General features: G+C 37.5%; 2 protein-coding genes across 3 annotated transcripts in view; both read right to left on the reverse strand.

Annotated features, from left to right (window-relative positions):
- Window positions 1-19337, reverse strand: part of dpr10 (defective proboscis extension response 10) — a 44630-nt gene that overhangs the window by 20104 nt on the left and 5189 nt on the right. The gene's annotated exons all lie outside the window — the stretch shown is intronic.
- LOC108071640 (antigen 5 like allergen Cul n 1) lies at window positions 1333-2654 on the reverse strand. Its single transcript, XM_017162431.3, has 3 exons — window positions 2466-2654; window positions 1925-2403; window positions 1333-1856 (listed from the first exon to the last, which is right to left on the reverse strand). The coding sequence occupies exons 1-3, from the start codon at window positions 2619-2621 to the stop codon at window positions 1577-1579; spliced, it is 915 nt and encodes a 304-aa protein (XP_017017920.1). The 5' UTR covers window positions 2622-2654; the 3' UTR covers window positions 1333-1576.

Consider the following 19337-nt stretch of genomic DNA (forward strand, 5'->3'; position numbering starts at 1 on the left):
TATAAAATTAACTACAAAATAAACCCAAAAAATATAGAGACACCCTTTAAAAGCCTCCCATCCATCATGCATCCTCTCTGTCCCAAAAATCCGAATAATTTATGCTACTTTTACCGCTCACATGACTTTGTACATTATTCTATTTATGCGTGTATTTATGCTTTTATGAGCCGCCAAGCGAAATATGTTGTTGGCCATGTTAGTTTTACGCGCATTTAATGAGCGGGCCAACAACAGTAACACAGAACAAAGCACAGCTCTTTCATTGGCCTGTCAAATGGCTGAAATATAATTATAAAAAATAAATAGAGAGATATAAACAGAGAGATATATACATTTTGATAAGTTCATAATGGTGGATGCTGGAAACTAATTCCAGTTGAATTTTAATTAAGCCATAATGAATGTGGCAGGCATTAGTGCGAAATTAATTACGGCCACCAAAAAAAAAAAAACTAAGCGTAAATGTTGCCTATATCTCTCGCCGGACTTTAATGAGCCTCAGATTTGACGGGGAAAACGGCATATTAAACGTAGAGGCCGAAAATAAAGCAGAGCCAAGGGAAAACATTTTCTTTTTCAGCATTATTAATAGGCACTTTGGTGGAGGTGAGGGGGCCGGGGGGAGGCCAGCTATATTACGAGCTGATGAAGACACGTTTTTACATTTTGTATATTGACGTTAAAATTAGATGCCAACTTGTCGTCGTCGTCGTCTCGTTGGCGTTTTTCCGAGACCCAAACAACGCGTATCATATTTTAGCTGCTGATGGAGATGGCGATGGCGATGGCGATGATGATGATGATGCTGATGTGGGGGAGGTGGAATAGAGCTAAATGTGTAAGGCTAGACTGGGCTGAGAGTTTGGCTTTTTTTTATGGCTTTCTTAGAACTGATTTTTGGGTGGATTGTGATAGGTGTTTTGGTAGGAAAATATATATTTTTTGGCTATAATATAAGGACTCTAAAACAAGGGGTGGTATTGCGATATATAAAAGATATATTTTTTATTTTATAAATTCTAAAAAATAATCTAATTCTACTGTTAATAAAATTATACATTTTCTATAATTTCAAAGAGTTATTTTATGATTTTTAAATCATTTTAAAAGCTTCCTGGAGCTCCAAAATTTTATATTATAAATTCTACAAAATAAATATAATTTTACTATTAAAAAAATGATTTTTTATAAATTTTTTACAAATTTAAATGCCTAATTTTAATTGTTTTTAAATAATTTTAAATGCTCTTTAATCTACCAAAATTTGTATTTAAAATATTTCTTTGATTTAAACCCTAAGATTATTTATTCATAATACATTTTCAAAGATTTTAGCTATATATTTTAAAGCCTTTTTTAATGCTCGCCTTTAATTTATAATTTCTGTAATATCTCCAACAATATCATCACTGACACTCGCAAGGTGTCTGTGCCTAATGCGGAGATGATATATGACCGCCATGCACTGTGACACAAATCAACATGTTAAATAGACTGTGAGTGCACCACCCACCACCCACTCCAAACCTTCGGTTTGGGGTGTATAATATTTTTAGCTCCTCACTCCTCCCTCCTAAATCCAGAAGCTGTTTTTTGCGGTGGTCTCCTCTACAGCCGCACCCGGCTGTTGGTACTGCTCGCCCGCCTTGCAAAGGAAGGGATACTTGAGGTCCAAGCCCGACTTGCAGCCAAAGGACTTCTCCTTGTACAGGGGCCAGTCGCAGATATAATCGCTGGCATAGTTGCAGGCCAGCAGAAAGTGGGGCTGTCCCGGGGACTTGTCGAATCTCAAGGCGGCGCAGCCCACAAAGGTGTTGTTTTCCCGGGCCATGACAGCAAAGTGGCCAGCGGAGCTGGATTTGGATTTGAGATGAACAAGAAATTAAATCAAGGTTATGGCCCCAAAGGAAATGCTACCCACTCTTCCAGCTTGCCCTTGGGAAAGCGGCGCACATCCTCTCCCGTGACATTGGCACTCTCATCCCACCAGGTGGCGATAACCAGCTTGATGAGATTCTCATCCGTGTGATTGGTCAGATCCAGGAGACTCTGATGATCCGTGTGATTGGTCAACTTCAAAAGACTTGCATCCGTGTGATTGTCGTCGGTCTCTGCCAGCTGAGTAATGTTGATCAGGGCCAGATTCTGGCCAGAGGCGCGGAATTCCAGGGTATTGTGACAGGGATCGTACTGCAAGGCGCACTGCTTGACGTTCAGTGTGGCCAAATACTCCAGTTCGTCATGCCACTGCAGTGTGGCCATGCGTTCGGGCTGGGGCAAGTGCTTGATTTTTCCCGAGGCAAGCAAGTTGCGATAGGCATTATGCTCATTCAGGATCAGATCGTGCAGGGCAGACAGGTTCACCACCTTGGCATTCGAAGGACACTGCTTGCTGAGGGTCTACGAAGGAAGAAGGTCCTTTTAGGAAACTCTAGAAAAATCCCAAAGGGATATGAACTCACGCCCTTGTTGTTGCAGGCAATGTGTCTTTTGTGTATGGGGCACAAGACACTCTGGCAGTAGTCCATCGGCGTGGAGGTCTTATTATCCTGGCAAAATCCAGCCTGCAGGAATACGCCCAGCACAACGAAGCCCACTACTATCAACTTTGTAGACATGCTGCCAAATCGCTATCTTGACTGTCCATTTGCCAGTCGAGCTCCCCTTTTATATCGTCAAAAAAATCCCCAGTTGCTTGGACAACTGCCTTTCCCAGACGGGCGAGCCACTTGGCACACAGCTGTGTTTTTCTGACAGTGCAACTTGAGTCTAACTGCAAACTGGAACTAAGCCGGGCTAACACAGATACGGGAGGAGGTTTCGGGTTCGATGGGATGACACCTGCTTCGATCCTATCAATGGCAGCTGCACAGGCTTTCAGCCACCGACTTATGCCACTTGACATATCATCCCACTTGGCCCCGAAAAAAAATCAGAGAAAGAAATAAAAGCACAGAGAGAAGCCAAATGAAAACGAATCCTTAAATGTGAAAATTCCTTTCATAGTGCAATTTAAACTGCAAACACACACAAAAAGAAATAGAGAGAGGGAATGGGCAGCAGCTCATTCATGGCAAGACCAAGGAAAAACAGAGATGCCAAAAGGAAACGAAAATATACGACGGAAGGGTGGGGAAGAGAGGGGGGTGGGGAAGAGAAAAAACCAGTGGGGAAAATGCCGCCATGTCCTTGTCGTTCATTTTCTACCTCAATTGAAATAGTTTTCTCCTCGGCTGCAAAAATGATTCTTGTTGTTGTTGCTGTTGTTGTTGCAGCTGCAACAGTTTTTCACTTTCATTACCGGAGGAAAGGCGGCGAGGGTGGTTTGAGAGTTGAGGGTTTTCATATATTTTTTATAAATATTTCTTAATATTTTTAATAGAATAATTAAAAGAGAAGAAGCTAGAAGAGGTTACTTTATATAAAAAAAGCTTTAAACTAAAGTAAATAAAATAATAAAAATTAAAATAAATATAATAAATAGTTAACTATACTCATCTCTCTTTCAACTAAAATAAATTCTCAGGCAAACCTCTATTTTCTACAAAATCTTAGGTAAGTGCAAAAGCACTCTAATATCTCCATATTTATTTGGAAAATTCTTCAAGCAGACTCAAGTCTCAAGTGGAATTTTCGCATCAAAAATTAAGTAGGACTGCCAACTGGTGAAGCAACTCTTGCCACATAATAACTCATTCTCTTTCATTTTACTGGGTGTTTCAGACCTCTTTTACCCCCACTCTATCATCCCTCTTTCACCCCTCTTTCACTTTAAATCTCCAACTGTCTCTGAATGTGTACTTTTGTGTGTGCAACACGCAATGACAGTTCACAGCGGACAAAAGTAAGCCAAGTCCAAGAGTGAAGAGCAAGGATGGAGAAGGCTTTTGCTCCAGATAACAGCAAAAGATTTCTCTCTCCTTTTGTAAACACATTTAACCATTATTATTTATTATTACTATTGCCATTGTTGTTCTTGTTGCTCGGCAATTTCATTTCTTGCCAGCAGAACGGCAAGAAAAAAAGGACACAAACTTCAAGGGGAAAAAAAACCAACCAACCAACCACCACCCACCCATCCACCTGAGAAAACCAGGCTAAGGTCAGGAGCTTCAGTTATCCAGTTAACTGCCAAGCGGGTGGGGCAAGAGACAAGAGAGAACCAGGTGAGCTGGTCAGGTAAAGGCATCGGCTTACACTTGCTTTTCACTTAATTGGATTTGCCTTGGCAGCGCCTCCTTAGCCGGGGCTAATAATTGCAGTTTGTAATTATTTCTACCTCCCTTTTGCGAGATCCCCAGGATTAGGAAGGAGGGCTGCACTTGCAAAATGTCAATTGCAAATTAAAACTTTCCCGGGGCTTAAGACCCAAGACCCCAACAAGCACTATAGTTAAGTGTTGTGATCAGGAGGCAAAACATCTGGTGAAAGTTTTTCCTAAAAATAAGGATTTCCAATTATTTGTTGCTTATAAAATTCTATACTTATTTTGTACCAAAAAAAAAGTATCCTTTTTATACACTTTACTACTTTTAACGAGAGTCAAAAACTTAAAGAAAACTTTGCGAGCGCGAAACAATTTCAATTTGGTTTAATTTCCGAATTTCCTCCACTCACCACCGGCGTCCTTCGATTGGGGTTTTCTTTTTGATTGGCACACAGCGATGGGTGTGAGCAGGAAATTGAAATTCTCACACATTCGCACACACATTAGGGGAGGAAGTACATCCCGTCGGCACTTTGCCAGCACTTATTTGCATATTTTAAGTAAAAATTTAAGTGCTAAGGGGCTGTGTGTGAAGTGTATAGAGTGTGTGAAGTGTGCGAGCTCCCTTAACACTCTTTCTTATTTGCTGTGAGCTTGTGTCTGTCTGTGTCTATGTGTGTGTGGCACGTCAATAAAACAATGACAATGTCATTTACTCGACAAAGTCTGCAGTTCCTCACTGACTGCAAACTGTCACTTGGAGCACTCTGAAACACAGTTCTCCTGCTCCTCGGCCAAAGTCAGTCCCATCCCGTCTCGTCTCGATTCGCCAGTCAACTCAATTCGCTTGTCCCATCGACGGGACTTGTCGGGGCTTCAGTTTATGTCACGCATTATTAACACACGCCCCAGCCGGCCGGGTGCAACGTGGCGTATGCGCAACGACAGTTGTGAGTACTGAGAGGCAAGTTCCTAGCAGGAGGAGTTGCAGCTCGGACTGGCACCAAGTCGTGAGCTGATTGCTAAACGCATTGCCAGTGTGTGCACAGAGAGAAAAACAAAGGGATTATAATTCCTCAGGAAAATTTAAGGTTTTAAATATTTTTGGGAATTTTAATCTAGTAAAGGATTAGTTTTAAATTGAATTTTATTATTATTTTATATTAATTCAGTGGAATAAAAGCTTAATTTTAATTAATAAAAAATTAAAGGCTATGTATTTAAACATAAGTTAAATTTGAAAATACATAGCTTTTTATATATATTATAATTTATAATTTAAATTTAAAAATATGGTTTTATAAATTATTTGTTATTATCTATAAATTTTAAATTGAATTTTATTTTGTATATTATTTTAGTGGAAAAAAAATTAATTTTAATTGAAACAATGAATACAACAAAATTTAGGCTATGTATTTCCAAATTTAAATTATGGTTACAAAAAAATTCCTTAAATATATATTTAAATTTTAAAAATATTTTTTGTATATTAATTTAGTAAAAAATATATTTCTAATTGAATTTTATTATTATTTATATCAATTCAGCAGAAGAAAATCCTAATCTCCCATACAATTTCCAAATTTAACCTCTTGAAAACCAATTCTCTCAGTGCAAATATCTGCGTGTGTGTGGCTGAGATTTGTTTGGTTCGCAAGAGGAAAAAGGAGCATCGGCAGTAGAAGCAATCGGAACGGCAGCAAAAATATTGTCCTCGCCTTGCCCGTATTTACGTTTCAAGATTTTTTTCTCTATTTTCCTTTCCGGCACCTGTTTTTCTTGTTGTTTTTCTGGGATTTTTTGTTTTTGCTTCTGCGATTTGGTTGTCCGCCTGCGCTTATGCAATGCTTTTTGGCACGTTCCGCAATGCCTGGAACGTGTCGGGAGGTGCCCATATGTGTGTGGTGTGTGTTGGGTGTGTGCCATGCAGCTGTGTGCGGCACTTGCACTAATGAAAAAGTCCTGCGGTTGGTCCTTGCCACTTTCGTGGCAGTTTCTTCCACCCGAAAAAAGCTTTGAGAATTCCCCTATGGAAATGTGGAGACCACATTTTTGGGGTAAAAGTGTCTTTAGTAGGGAAAACGAGTTCCATTTGTTATCGGTGGGGATTGCTAATGAATCCCAGTATCAGCACACACGCGTGGTATTTCATTTACCCCACCACGAACTCCATTCCCAAGGTCACTGGCTTCCCGGCCTCTGTGTCAGCCGTCTTCTGGGAGTGTTGTCAAGCATATTGATGTCATTATCCTACCTAGGCTACAACAAAGGACCCATCACATCGGCCTAGACAATTTTCGGTTAGGTTCGTCCCCTGGCAAATACCAAAGGCCCGCCTCCACTTCAAGTTCCTCTCCCCCTGGCCATCAAGTGCAATCGAGGGAAACGAAGACAGACACGCATCGCGCGGTATGTGCCACAAGCTTTTGGGGGCCCCCTCCCTCTCCGGGTTGTAGCAATTCCAGCAGGGCGACAGTTGGAAAAATAAATGGTCTTGGGAGCTCAAAAAAATATATATAACATTTAAGGGATTTCAAGATGGTTTTGAGACTCTAAAATAATATATAAAAAATCGATATATATATATTTTTAAGGGTTTCTATATCTTTTTATATAAAGAGAAGCTTAAATGGGAATTTTTATGTAAATGTAAAAAATTTTTATGTAAATTAGCAGAAACTATATGTCTCCTTAAGAAAAAAAATATTTTTAAATGGTAAGCTCCCTTTAAATTTAATAATAAATTTCTTAAATATATATTAAATATTCTGTCAATATAATTTATAATTTATTTTGTATTATTATTATTTTATCAAAGGGTTTCGTACCTTTTTATTTCTTAAAGGGAAGTTTTTTTCCAAAGAAAATCAATAGAAAATAAAATATTAAGAAAAAAATTCCTTTAAGGGGAGCAAATTTTAAGTATAATTAAAAATGTCTTAAATATATTTTAACTAATCTTTTAATCAAATTTATGATATATTTTGTATTATTATTATTTTATTTATGTCCCTAAAGAACTAACAAATCCTGAATATCCAAATTTGTTACTAAAATTAACATCTCCCCAGCAGACTTTTTAATTTCCCAGACATTTATTTTTTCCTACAACCTGATTGATGTCTGTGAATATTTTTGAACATGTGTTTTTTCTGTTAGTGCACAGAAAAACACACACTCGCACAACAATTTCACCCCAAAAAAAACACAATTCCCTGGCAAACACTGCCAGCTTGATGTCGCCGTTGTCGTTGTCTTTGTTTCGATGTTGTCGCCGCGGTTTTAGCCCCCCTTCATTCTCATCCCTCCTCCTCCGACCTCCCTGTTGTCTGCCGTGATTTCTTGCCAACTGATTTTGTGATTTTCCCAGGAAGAGCACCAGCCAGGCGTCACCCAGCACTTGGGTGATACGGTGGAGGCTGCTCATTAAATTCGCAGAGCTACGCTCCGCTTATCTGATTGTGGCACAGACAATAATGATGGGGATCCCGTCAGTGTATACACTCTGTACACTTTGTGTACCCTAATTAGCCGCCTGATCTTTAAATTTGACTGCACTATAAAGCAGCATATGCCAGAGCCAGTAAATACAAGTACAAGTTTATATATATTTCAACCCAGACGCCCCCCTTCTGCGTTGGCATAATTGTTATGTTGATTGCGAATTTGCAGCGCAGCGAAAGTAAATTCCCCAAATGCTTGCTAAACAACGCTGATGATGGTCGTCGAGGGGGGAAAATGGGGAACTCGAGACGCACTTTTGACATGCAAATTTTATGCAATTTTTATGTCCTCACAGTGGGGGGTCCTTCTTGGTCCAAAGTCAAGTATGGCTTAACCACTTGGTGACGATGTTTCTGCTGCATTTTCATGTTACCACTGGCAGTTGTAATTAATATAATTTCTGCTTTTCATACGCATAAATTTTGAAAACATTTTCACCCTCTGCGTGCTGTGCGTGACTTTTAACGAGCGCTTGAAGCCATTTTGTACTGCAATTTGAGCTGCAATTTTTCACACTTGACAACTGACCAACTCAACCCCTTTTTCCTGGTATTTTCCACCATTTCTCGGGGAACTTTTTTGTTGTATTTTTTGTGTGTGAGCCGGGAAAGCCTTGGCAGCAACTAATTAAGAAAATATTTGCCAAGCTCTCTCGGCTGGCAAGGGCACAAGAAAAATTTGGAGTTACTTGAGTGGACGAATAATTAAAAAAAAAAAAAATACTTATTATGTTTTTAAGGAAATATATTTTAGCTTAAATACTAAATCAAAGTTTAAAATGTTATAAAAATTTATTGAAAAAATGTAAAAGCTACTTTTTACTTTTCTTTCAGTGCAAAAAGTATATGGCCAAGCAGGCGAGCAATTGCCGCACTCCGTCTGCTGAGACCTGCTGCAGTTTGGTATTGGTCCCTGGACCAACCTCAGCTACATCCACAGGATGCCCCGCAGGATGCTCTGGCACAATACAATTCTCAAGAACCAACATCTTCGCCGAGGCAGAAAATTCGGCCACAACAAAATGAAATTTTTCCCATACTCTTACGGCCTAGAAAATGGATAAGGAGTCACACAAGTAAGTAAGAAAATTGTTTGATTTCTGTGAGAACTTGGCTAAACTATCCTAAGATTAAAGACAACCCCTATTTGGGGCTCGTAGAGAACCGCACAAAGTTTTTTCCCTCAAAGTTTTCCACAAAGCTAATGTACCCCAATGGGATTCCACTTTTCCTGGTTTGTTTGGCCTTCTGCCTGCTTCGCTGCACATCAGCTCTCCTTTCACATCCTTTCGCCTTTCTACTTTTTTTGGGGCAGCCTTGAAATGGGTCAGGTGGGAGGGTCAGTCAGAGTCTCTGTTTTTCAGGTGCGAATTCACATTGGGGAAAAACTGGACGCAAGATTGTTTTAATATTGATGTAAGGACCTTGCAGAAACATTGCCAAAAGGCATGTTAATCCTCTTAACAGGAGTTTATTTTACTTGGAAAGCTGTTTGTCCTGACTTGCCTTGAATGTTTATTATTTGATAATATTATTTATATTTTAATGGTAGCAGTTTCTCTTAGTGCATCTCATCTAGAGCCTGCCTCTGATGGACATTGTTCATCAACTCTGAGATGCATTCCTCAAAAGTTGCCTCTTCCTCGTTTAAGTTATTCAGAACCCAGAACCAAAATGAAGCTATAGTCAAGGTCACTTAGGAGAGGGGTGGCCATAGCCAGGCATAGTCTTTGTGGGTAACATTATTCTGGGAAAGGGACTGGCTTTGTTCATGCAAATTGAAGTGCGTTGCCTTAATGATGTACAACAGCTCTGGGTGGTGGGGTTGGGGTTTGGATTTTATGGTTGTTTCGGCAACGGCATGGCGTCAGTGTAAACAAAGCTGCCACATGCAGCGCCGCAAAAATTAATATTTGTATTAATAAAACCAGCGACAACAGCAGAGGAGGAGCAGAGTATAGCAGGCGGCAGATGTGCGGTCGTAAGTGTTTACATAACATGTTTTGGATGCCGACACATAAACACTGGGTGAGAGATAAGCGGAGAACGTGCCAAACACCAAAATGCTTCAAATAGATATGGTAGGAGCTGTCCTTCCTCTGCCAAAAACCATTGACCATTCGTGGTACGTGGAAATCGGGGAAAAACCGCCTGCAATTGAAGCCATGCAGCGAACAATTCAATTAACCAAGTTTACTCTCTTTTTTCCCCGCTTTGCTTTTTTCATCTCCATCTGCTACTTCCTCGTTTTTTTTTTTTTTTAGTGTTTGCCCCTTTATTCCATTCCGTTTGCTGTGTGTTGGCGGTGACGTCTCAATTTTAGCCACACCGCCATTGCCGCAGGCCAAAAAGGCAAGAGCGATTGGAATGTCCGAGCAGCATTTAGAGAGAGCCAAAGGACAAAGGGGTGAAGATCTAGGAAAATGGTCAAAACAGTGGGTAGTCAGGGCTAAAAAGATACATTTCGAGGGGTTTGCTTGGAAGACAAGTTAAAAATTCATTTTTAAACTAAGAAATTCTATCCAAAAAGTTCTTCTTGAAAACTACAAAAATTTTTAAAATTTTTATATCTTTGGGAAAATAATTTTGTGATGGGAAATAACAAAAACTCGCTGAGAAAATAATTTAATAATAACATTTAACCAAAAAAAACCCTACAAATATCAAAGAATCTTTTAAAAGTTCCCCTAGAAAAGCCTTATCATCAATGATTTTCCCAACTTCAATTTCCTTTCTGACTTTTCCAGCTAGTAATATCTACTCATTTGATTTTCTCCCTTGGAATATCTACTCATTTGATTTTCCGGCTAGCATTTTGTAGTGCAAACTTTGGTTAAAATGGAAAATAGGGATAGGGGGAAAATGGCATGCGGAAAATGGGAATGAAAATCTAAGGCAGCAGTAACAAAAGCCAAACGGCTTAAGTTGTTCATTTTTTTCGCACTTGCCGCGCTCAATGCACCCATTGTTCGCTTTCCTCTGGTAGCTTCCCTCTTTTTCGCACTTCGGTGCTCCTTTGGCAGCCTCCCCCACACACGAGCACCACTCCTGGCTCACCCAACCACCCACACTATCCCGCGAATTCGCGGCGTGGCTCTACCAACACCCAGCAGCAGCCACTTGGTATTGCATTCTGGATTCCGTCTCCACTTTATCCACTCGAAAAGGTATAAAATGGGGTATATTCACTACGAAATGATTTGTAAGCATGAGATATTTCTATATTCATCAGAAAACTAGGAATTTTTTAGGATGATGAGATTTTAATATAAGGTTTTTGCTGGGATTTATTCCACATTTTGTATTATTTGTGACATAAAAAAACAAAAAATGTATAATTTTTCTGGTTAATAAAATCTAGTAAATTCAAAACAACCAAACAGAAATTTAAAATTTAAAGTACATTAAAGTACACATTTTAGAATTTAATTTTCAAAAGTTTAAATGTGTAAAATGTATAAAAACTATTTTTAAAATTATTTTAAAGTTTTTCAATATGAGTTTTCTACTTGTTTAAAATCTGTCTGACTTTTCTGTATATATTTAAGATATATATTATTTATAAATATATATTTTTCCAAGTCATTACAGAGTCTTTGCCCTTTCCTCGTTCCACTTTTTGTCTCGCTTTTGTTTTTTATTTTATTTTGAAGCATTTCGCTGGAGCTGTTGGGAAATGGCATTGAAGGGAAATAAAACTTCACACTATTACTGCCACCTTCTGTGCACTCTCTTTCCCTCTTGCTCCCACTGGTTGGTTACTTAGGTATGAATGAAATGCAATTAAGTTGATGTCGAAGAGGCTTTAGAATGCCTGAGTGAGAATGTGGAGCCATAGAAAGTCTACACGGTAGAGGAAAAGTATTCTAAAAACAACTAGATATGATATACAAATATTTTAGAATTTTATAATAATATAATATAATAAAAAAAATATTTTAGAAATTTATAAAGAAAATTTTAGATTTTTTAGATTTTTTCCATAAGGTTTCCTAAGATCTTAAAGGTTTTTAAGCTCCTGTTATGATCTTATTAAGATCTTTTCAGCTTCCTTTCCTAGAATAAATATTTCCTATAATTTCTCCAAGTGCAGCTAGGAAAACCACATTGAACAAAACAACACCTGATTATTGACGAGAGTCCTAGAAACTGCTAACTGTATTTGAGCCGCCGAATGAATGCATTCTCAACGGCCATTGAAGTGGGTGCCAAGTGGTTACGTGGGTGGCTTCCTTGGCGCCTGTCCTGATACAGCCATCATGTGTGGCTCGGACCTAATGAAGTCGCTCTAGTGTAGCAGTTGTCATGCCAGCTTATTTAATTAACTCAATTGCCGCCGACATGCTGCACATATTTCAGCTGCTAATTAAGTGCAGCGTGCGACTTCAGCTGCAACTGCACAGCAGCGACTCTACTACGACTTTGTGTTTATATGCTTATATATAGCTTCTATGTAGCTCCAACTGCAGTCACGACAGCTCGATCTGCAGGCCAGGCAAATATTATTAAAATAAACTAGGAACTGGACTGGCTTTTCCACACTCCTAGAACTCTACCAGTGTTTATTCGAGGCACACAGTGCTTTGGAAAAGCCAGCTCTTGAGGCGTATTCAACTGTGAAAAGTAACACGGATGGGAGGGAAATTAAGGAAGTTTCTTGGAGAGGAAGTATTTGTATTAAATTATGTAAAGTACTTGTAATTTTAAATATTTTTTTAAAAAGAAAAGAATAGAAATTAATAGAAACACCAAAGAGTAAGAAGAACCCTTTACTTTAGAAGACAATAACTGGGCTAAGTTTACATTTTAAATGTAAATATTCTTAAACTATATTATTACTCAACTTTTAATTATAAAAAGTAACCAAATGACTTGTCTTTTCTTTCTTAAAATGTCCTAATTCTCCCCCCAAAAATATCACTTTATTTAGGACTTGTTTTTGTGACATTTCTGGCCAGAGTGTTGCCCAAGTTTAATGAGCCACTATGCCTGGCTATATACTTGGTGCGAAAAACTGTCAAAGAATGGAGAACTGGCAAAAGTTTCACTATACACTACACACTACACACTACACTACACACACACACCATACAATACACACATGTTGGCCACGCCCACACACTTAGTGGGCTGTCTTCATAATGGCTTTTGGTTTTAGGAGGACTGAGGAGAAGGTGGCCGAGACAAAAGCAAAAATTTGCGGCTACAAGTTCATTTATCATTTTGCTTGAGTAATTGAAATTTCAACGTTCTCGGGCAGAGCACAGGGCTGGGCAATCCAGGAGGGGCCCACTAGGAGCAGCAGCAGCATCCCCCAGCAGCACCCAAGTGGAGTCGGGAGCCAATACATTAGATGCTTCCGTTGCCTTTGCCGCCTGTCCGGACACATCTTTCGCTTTGAACTTAATGGATATGAAATATATAAAAAATGTATATACACTCCCCGACACCGGAGACTTGCCCCCCCACCCAAAAGGGAGGAGGAGGAGGAGACCCACATGCAAAAAAGGGAACCTCGCTCAAAGTCACCAAATGGCGAACGGAAACTCATTGAATGAGTCTCGCCTCGAGTCTCGCTTTTCTTTTTCACCTCTATACAATTTTTTTTTTGTGTAAATCGATTGGGGGATTACTTTCGGGGCATCGCTTTTCATTTTTACCTCGTTTCACATATTTATTTTTGGGCTACGGGATCGGGATTATCCCTCGGGTGGCCGCCTCTTAAAGCTCTTTGGGCCGTTTGCTTACGCATCGTCGCACAAATGATTTATAAGTTAGACAAAGGGCAAAAATTGAGGCGGCACCTATGGGTATATATATATATGTATTCTTATAGCCAACCTTTCTACCACCCACTGGCGGCACTGACACAAAAATGAAATCATTTGACCATAAACATTGAACTAAATTCAAAATCAATTTAGCGAAATAATAAAATCCAGCCAGGATCGAGAGCATGTTTGTCCTGCCAGCCTGCCAGCCTGCATGTCTCTGTTGTTGGCAATTATGTCAACAATCGGCTTGAATTGGCTTTGAACGTGCCGCAGACATATGGCATGTACTTGTAAATGTGCTGGAAAAATGTGGAATATTTCTTAGATGATTTTCAAGTGCTTCATCGATGGGATTAAAGAGGCAATAAATAAGTTGGAAATTGAAATGTTTGTTCAACACTTATTGCCAAGGCAATGCAGAAAGTCTCTAGTATTTTAGTTATATTATAATCTTCTTAAATTTCAAGTTGTTTTTGTATATTTTTCATACATACCCCTTTTCCATAACCTCTATTTACTTTTTCCCCTCCCCTGTTAAACCATCCATCTCAATCAATCTTTTTCTTTTTGTGCAGTGCAGCAAACTTGGCTCGAAGAGCTTAAGTAAAGACCAAGTAAGAAACTGGCTAAGTAAACTTGGGCAAAATGTGTTTTTATTTTTGTGACTCGGAATCTGTTGACTTTAAAGTTGAAAACTTTGTGCTGCGATATGCATACAGTAACGAGCCATAAAGATGCCATGAAAGTTCTGGCCAACTCCGCCGACAAATAGCCATAAATAAGTGCCTGTAGTGGTAGTAATGGTTGTGATGTTTTCTGTGTGTGTTACCTATTGGCAACATCAGCCATTGTTGGCCCAGAACGGCGACAACTGCAGCAGCAGTCGGACTTACAGTTGGCCTGGTCTGGCCCAGAGCTTATTTATGCCGCCAGTTTGCCAGTTTCAACCTCAGCAGCAGTAGCAGCAGCAGCCGAAGAAGCCAAGAAAAAATGGTAGCCAAAAGTCAAGTGAATTTCCTCAGCACAAACACAAAGATAGAATGAGAAACAGTGAGAGAAAATGTGGTTTAGAAAAGAAAAATATACAATTTATGAGAATTATGAGCTAAGATATTTTCTAGAATTGCATTTGATAGATTTTGAATTTAAATAATTATATATTTTCTATTTGAATAACTTAAAACTTGTAAAAAAATATATATAATATATAAAAATCAATAACTTTCCCCTTGAATAGCTTTGGTTTCAGTGCACAAAACTACGACTGACACAATGCCATGAAATGTAGTTTGTTATGAATTTTTGCTACATCCTCTACGGGTTTTTGGGGTTTTCTTTCTGTTTCCCTATATATATATATTCTTGTGTTCCTTGTTTTTTGTTGCTGTAGTTGTTGTTCCAAAGGAGCGGGTCGCAAACACATCCGTAAACAATTTGTTCATGCTCCTATTCGCTTTTATTTTTTTTCCCCTCAGCTTTTTCTTGGGGCTCTTTTGCTGCTCTCCCGATAAGCAAAATAAAGAAATGAACGTCGAGGAATTGAAAATAGGCAACCCTATTACAAGGGATACGAACAAAAACAATTCAAATGAACTGCCAACCCAAAAAGGGCAGGACACGAGGAGTTCTGGAATTTTTCAAGTTGCGTTTCCCCATTTAAAAAAGGGTTAAAAAGGGGCAATCAACGCTCTGGGTGGCAATTGGCGGCGTTTGGCGAGAAAGGGTTAATCTGGCGCGTGCCAACGAGTTTCCAGTTTCACGATTTAAAATATGGAAGATCGTTAATCAAAGCGATTATGATCCACAGGAAAAGGGGGAAAAGGAATTCTTTAATCTGCAAACAGCTGCAATTATTACTATTTATACCCAGGGGTTGAGGTTGTTTAACATATATATTCCTCAGATATGTAATTTACACCCTTTCACACCCTTTTCGTTTTAATTAAGCCAACTATCTGGAAGCCATAATCATAATTGAATGCCTGCATTCCCGAAAATCCCCATTTTGTTTAACATTTCAATGATTTGTAATCCATTTAATGTAATGCAGAAAGGGCACTTAATACTTTATCAGCTGCCTGGCAGTTTGAAAATCCTGCAGGGACATCATTTTGGGTTATTTGAATTATTGCCAGTAAATTAGTTTGTAATTTTGGTTACAAGGAGTTTTAAGCTTTATATAATAAGGGATTATGATTATTAGTTTAAATGAAATTATTACAGGAATATTTTAGCAGGATTAGGAAATTAGTTAATTGATCAAAAGAGCTTGTGGAGAGTTTATTTATTTATTTAGTTATTTATTAAAGATAATAGTATATTTGCAGATTAAAAATTCTAACTAAAAACAGTGTAAACGAATTTTTAAGATTAAATATATTTTTAAATCATTAAAGTTTATACTTAAGTAATAATTCTAGTGGTAATATTACTTATAAGACATTTTAATATAGATTTAAATATTTTTAAATCCTTGAAAATGTATTTATTTATTATATTATTAACGTTTTCTAAGGTTTTTGTACCCTGAAAATCTCTTACAGAATTTATAATATTATTATAATAATTATATGATGTTTTTATTTAACTAATTATACATTTTTAAGCCTTTAAAGAGTATAACCAACTACATAATTCCAGTTGTTATATTACTTATTTGACTCTTTTATATAGATTAATATATTTTTAAGTCCTTTGCTGATTTATTTGCCTCAATATCTCCCCCAAGTAACTTACATTCCCCCCTCCTCCCCCTCTCCCGTTGACTTTCTTACATTTTTTAATAAATCACATCACAGAAGAGACAGTAAATAATTGCATTAAACTGTTGCTGTGACTAGAAGCAAAGAAAAGTCAGTGGAAAACGGGGGAAAAATGTCTGCTGCCCCGGCCAATTGGCTAAGTTTATTTCCCTTTTTTTTTTACTTCCCTCTGCAGCGCATGTGTGTGAGAGTTTGCCTGTGTCAACGTAATTTTCTCCTGACTTTTCTTTGCTCCACTTCAGCTCCCATTCTTGTTTGCCATTTCATTTCCATATGCACAAAGCAAATAGGCAAACAATTTGCGGGGGGAGGGAGGGTTGGTTTAGAAAATGGGGGCGTGGTGGTGAGTGAATGTTAATACAGGCCCGATACAATTTTCCGATGTTTCCTTGGTTGTCTTGGCAGCCGGGGTTAGGATTCCCGCTTGGAGGTTCGCAGGACTGCAGGAGGCTCCCTGGCAGGATCGCCGGATTGAGGGGCTGTGGCATCTTGACAGCCAACAACTCACTGCTCAGTGACACGTGTGAAATGTTATGTACTGTCGAGGGTTAAGGGGGGGAGGGGAGTCAGAAGGGGGGTTGGGGTAACCGAAGGGCTCGATTCCAAGTTTTTTGACACATACAAGGGGCGAACGATGGCAAATTGGAAAGTCAAGCCAAAGTTGACAGGATTTGCGCGCTAAAGGATTTTCCCGGGAAATATAGCGAATAATACACGCAGAAAAAATATATATAAAAAGGAATTTGGAATAAAAGAAAATTTAATTTTGATTTAGAGAAAAATGTGAGTTGAATTTACATTAAAAAAAATATTTTTAAATTTTAAAAATGTATTTTTAAATATATTTAATATATATATTATACATATTTTTAAATATATATTTTGTAATATATTTTAAAACTTAAAAAATATATTTTTAAATATATTTATATTTTTAAATATATTTTTAGATAATAAAGAAATAGAACGACAAGACATATTTGTTTAAAGTTTCTTAGCTAAGAAAATGTTCCTTAAAAAATAATAAATCATATAAAATATTAATTTTAAAATTAAAGAATGCTTTTTTCTTTATTTATAAGTAGTTTGAATCCCTTTTTTTAATTTTAAAGAATATTTTATAATATATTAAATTATTAAACATATTTTCCTTCTTCAGAATGAATTTTCTGCTAACTTTGTGGCATCTTATCTTAGCATCCATCCAACTTTCGCCTCATTATTTATATTTTAAGGTATTAAAAACTTTTCTTAATTCTTAAAAAACTAAAGCAGTCTAAGAACTAAGATTATTTACCATTTTATATAATATTTATAGTGCCTTAACTATGATTTAAATTAGCCTTCGAATAACCCAGCTCTTAGCAAACAACTTCCACTAAACATTAAATAAATACAAAACCCATAAAGCAATATGATGTATTGTTTCTTCCTGTACACATGTATATATATATTTAGACTGTGTGTATGTGTGTGAGCAGGAAAACGGAAAAGGAATCTGGAGCAGGAGCAGGAGCTGTTAGGAGCCGCAGTAGCAGGATAATCGACTGCCTGTCATTGTGTTTACACTAAATTTCAATTAAATTTTGAGGCCTCCTTTGACAACTGACAGTACATGGAAATCGGGTGAGGCTTTTCCGTTTGGAAAATTCAAGTGTCTCTATATATACATACATATATAAGGGATAAGCGCAAGAGAAACAATTGCAAATGCCACTTGCCACTTTTTGGCAAACGACAACAAATCTCGGCGAAAAACTTTCGAAACAATTTTATTCAAGAAAATTGAGCCACTTTTGCTTAGCGCCCACAACACAAGCTTGAACAACATGCGGAAAAAAGAAAAACCCAAACAGAAAACTGAAGATGTAAAATGGAAAGCGTGGAAAAGTGGACGGGGATTTGCCAACTGGATTTAAAATGGAAATTATTTGAGGAAAAACCAATTCGCTTTATTACTTTGGGGCATACGCAACAAAGTAAAACAAAGGCAGTCAACGGTAACGGTAAAACAAAACCCCAGAAGCAACAGCAACAACAGCAACAACAATAACTAAGAAACAACAAACAACAAAAGCAGGCGACCATAAAAATTAATGCAATAAAAACACATGGCAGCCGGTGGCAGGAGCAGGAGCAGGAGCTAAAGCCCTAACAAAGGACACAAAACAATGGCCAAGTTGAGTTGAAGCGGAATGGTGAAGCAATAAGCAGACAAGGATGGATGGCAAAGGACACAGGTACATGTTATGTATGGTGTCGGGATCGATAAGTTTTCCGCCCTATTCCTGGCTTTTCATGAGCCAGCTTAGGAATGTGACATCGAGTGTGAAAAGTATAGAAGTATAACCTACATTTATTAAGATCATAATGGGTGGGGAAATATATTTTTAAATATTATTAAGCCTACTCTGAGATAATTGAAATATATTTATTAATTCTATATTAGTATTTACTATTTACAAATTATTTAAATCTGATATTTGTTAGGGTTTCTTCAAATATTTCCCATCGTAGTTCAATATTTGCCAAAGAGATTAGATATTTTATGTAATTTTGCATAATTTAAGTTAATATGATATATATTTTTATATACTTTATATATTTTGTCAAACATACAAATGTTTACTTTATCAAAAAAATTATATCAGAACAATTTAAAATGTTGTTAATACTTTTTATTGATTTATTATATTTTGTTATATTTTTATAAATTTTTATATTAATTTATATATCTTTATATATTTATATATATTTATATTTATATGTTTTATATTATTTATATTACCTATATTCTATTATAGTAACCTCTCATCCCTACACCTTCACTCCACATATTTTACATTTCAAAAGGAAAGTTCACTCTCCCCTTTTTACCTGCTGATGTATCACTCTGTTGCCATTAATGAATTTTGTAATATGAGTCTTTTGAAACATTAATTTCTTGACATAATTTAGAGATGGGTTCAAATGTGTCATAGAAGGATTTCTCCTTCTATTTCATTTTCAAGAAAGCCCCTTCAACTTGTCGTCCTTTGTGCCAAAGTCTGGCTGTGCCAGGCTGAAGGAGTAGGTAAAGACCAGG

This window comes from Drosophila kikkawai, chromosome 3L (assembly GCF_030179895.1).
Source record: "Drosophila kikkawai strain 14028-0561.14 chromosome 3L, DkikHiC1v2, whole genome shotgun sequence".
Lineage (NCBI taxonomy): Eukaryota > Metazoa > Arthropoda > Insecta > Diptera > Drosophilidae > Drosophila > Drosophila kikkawai.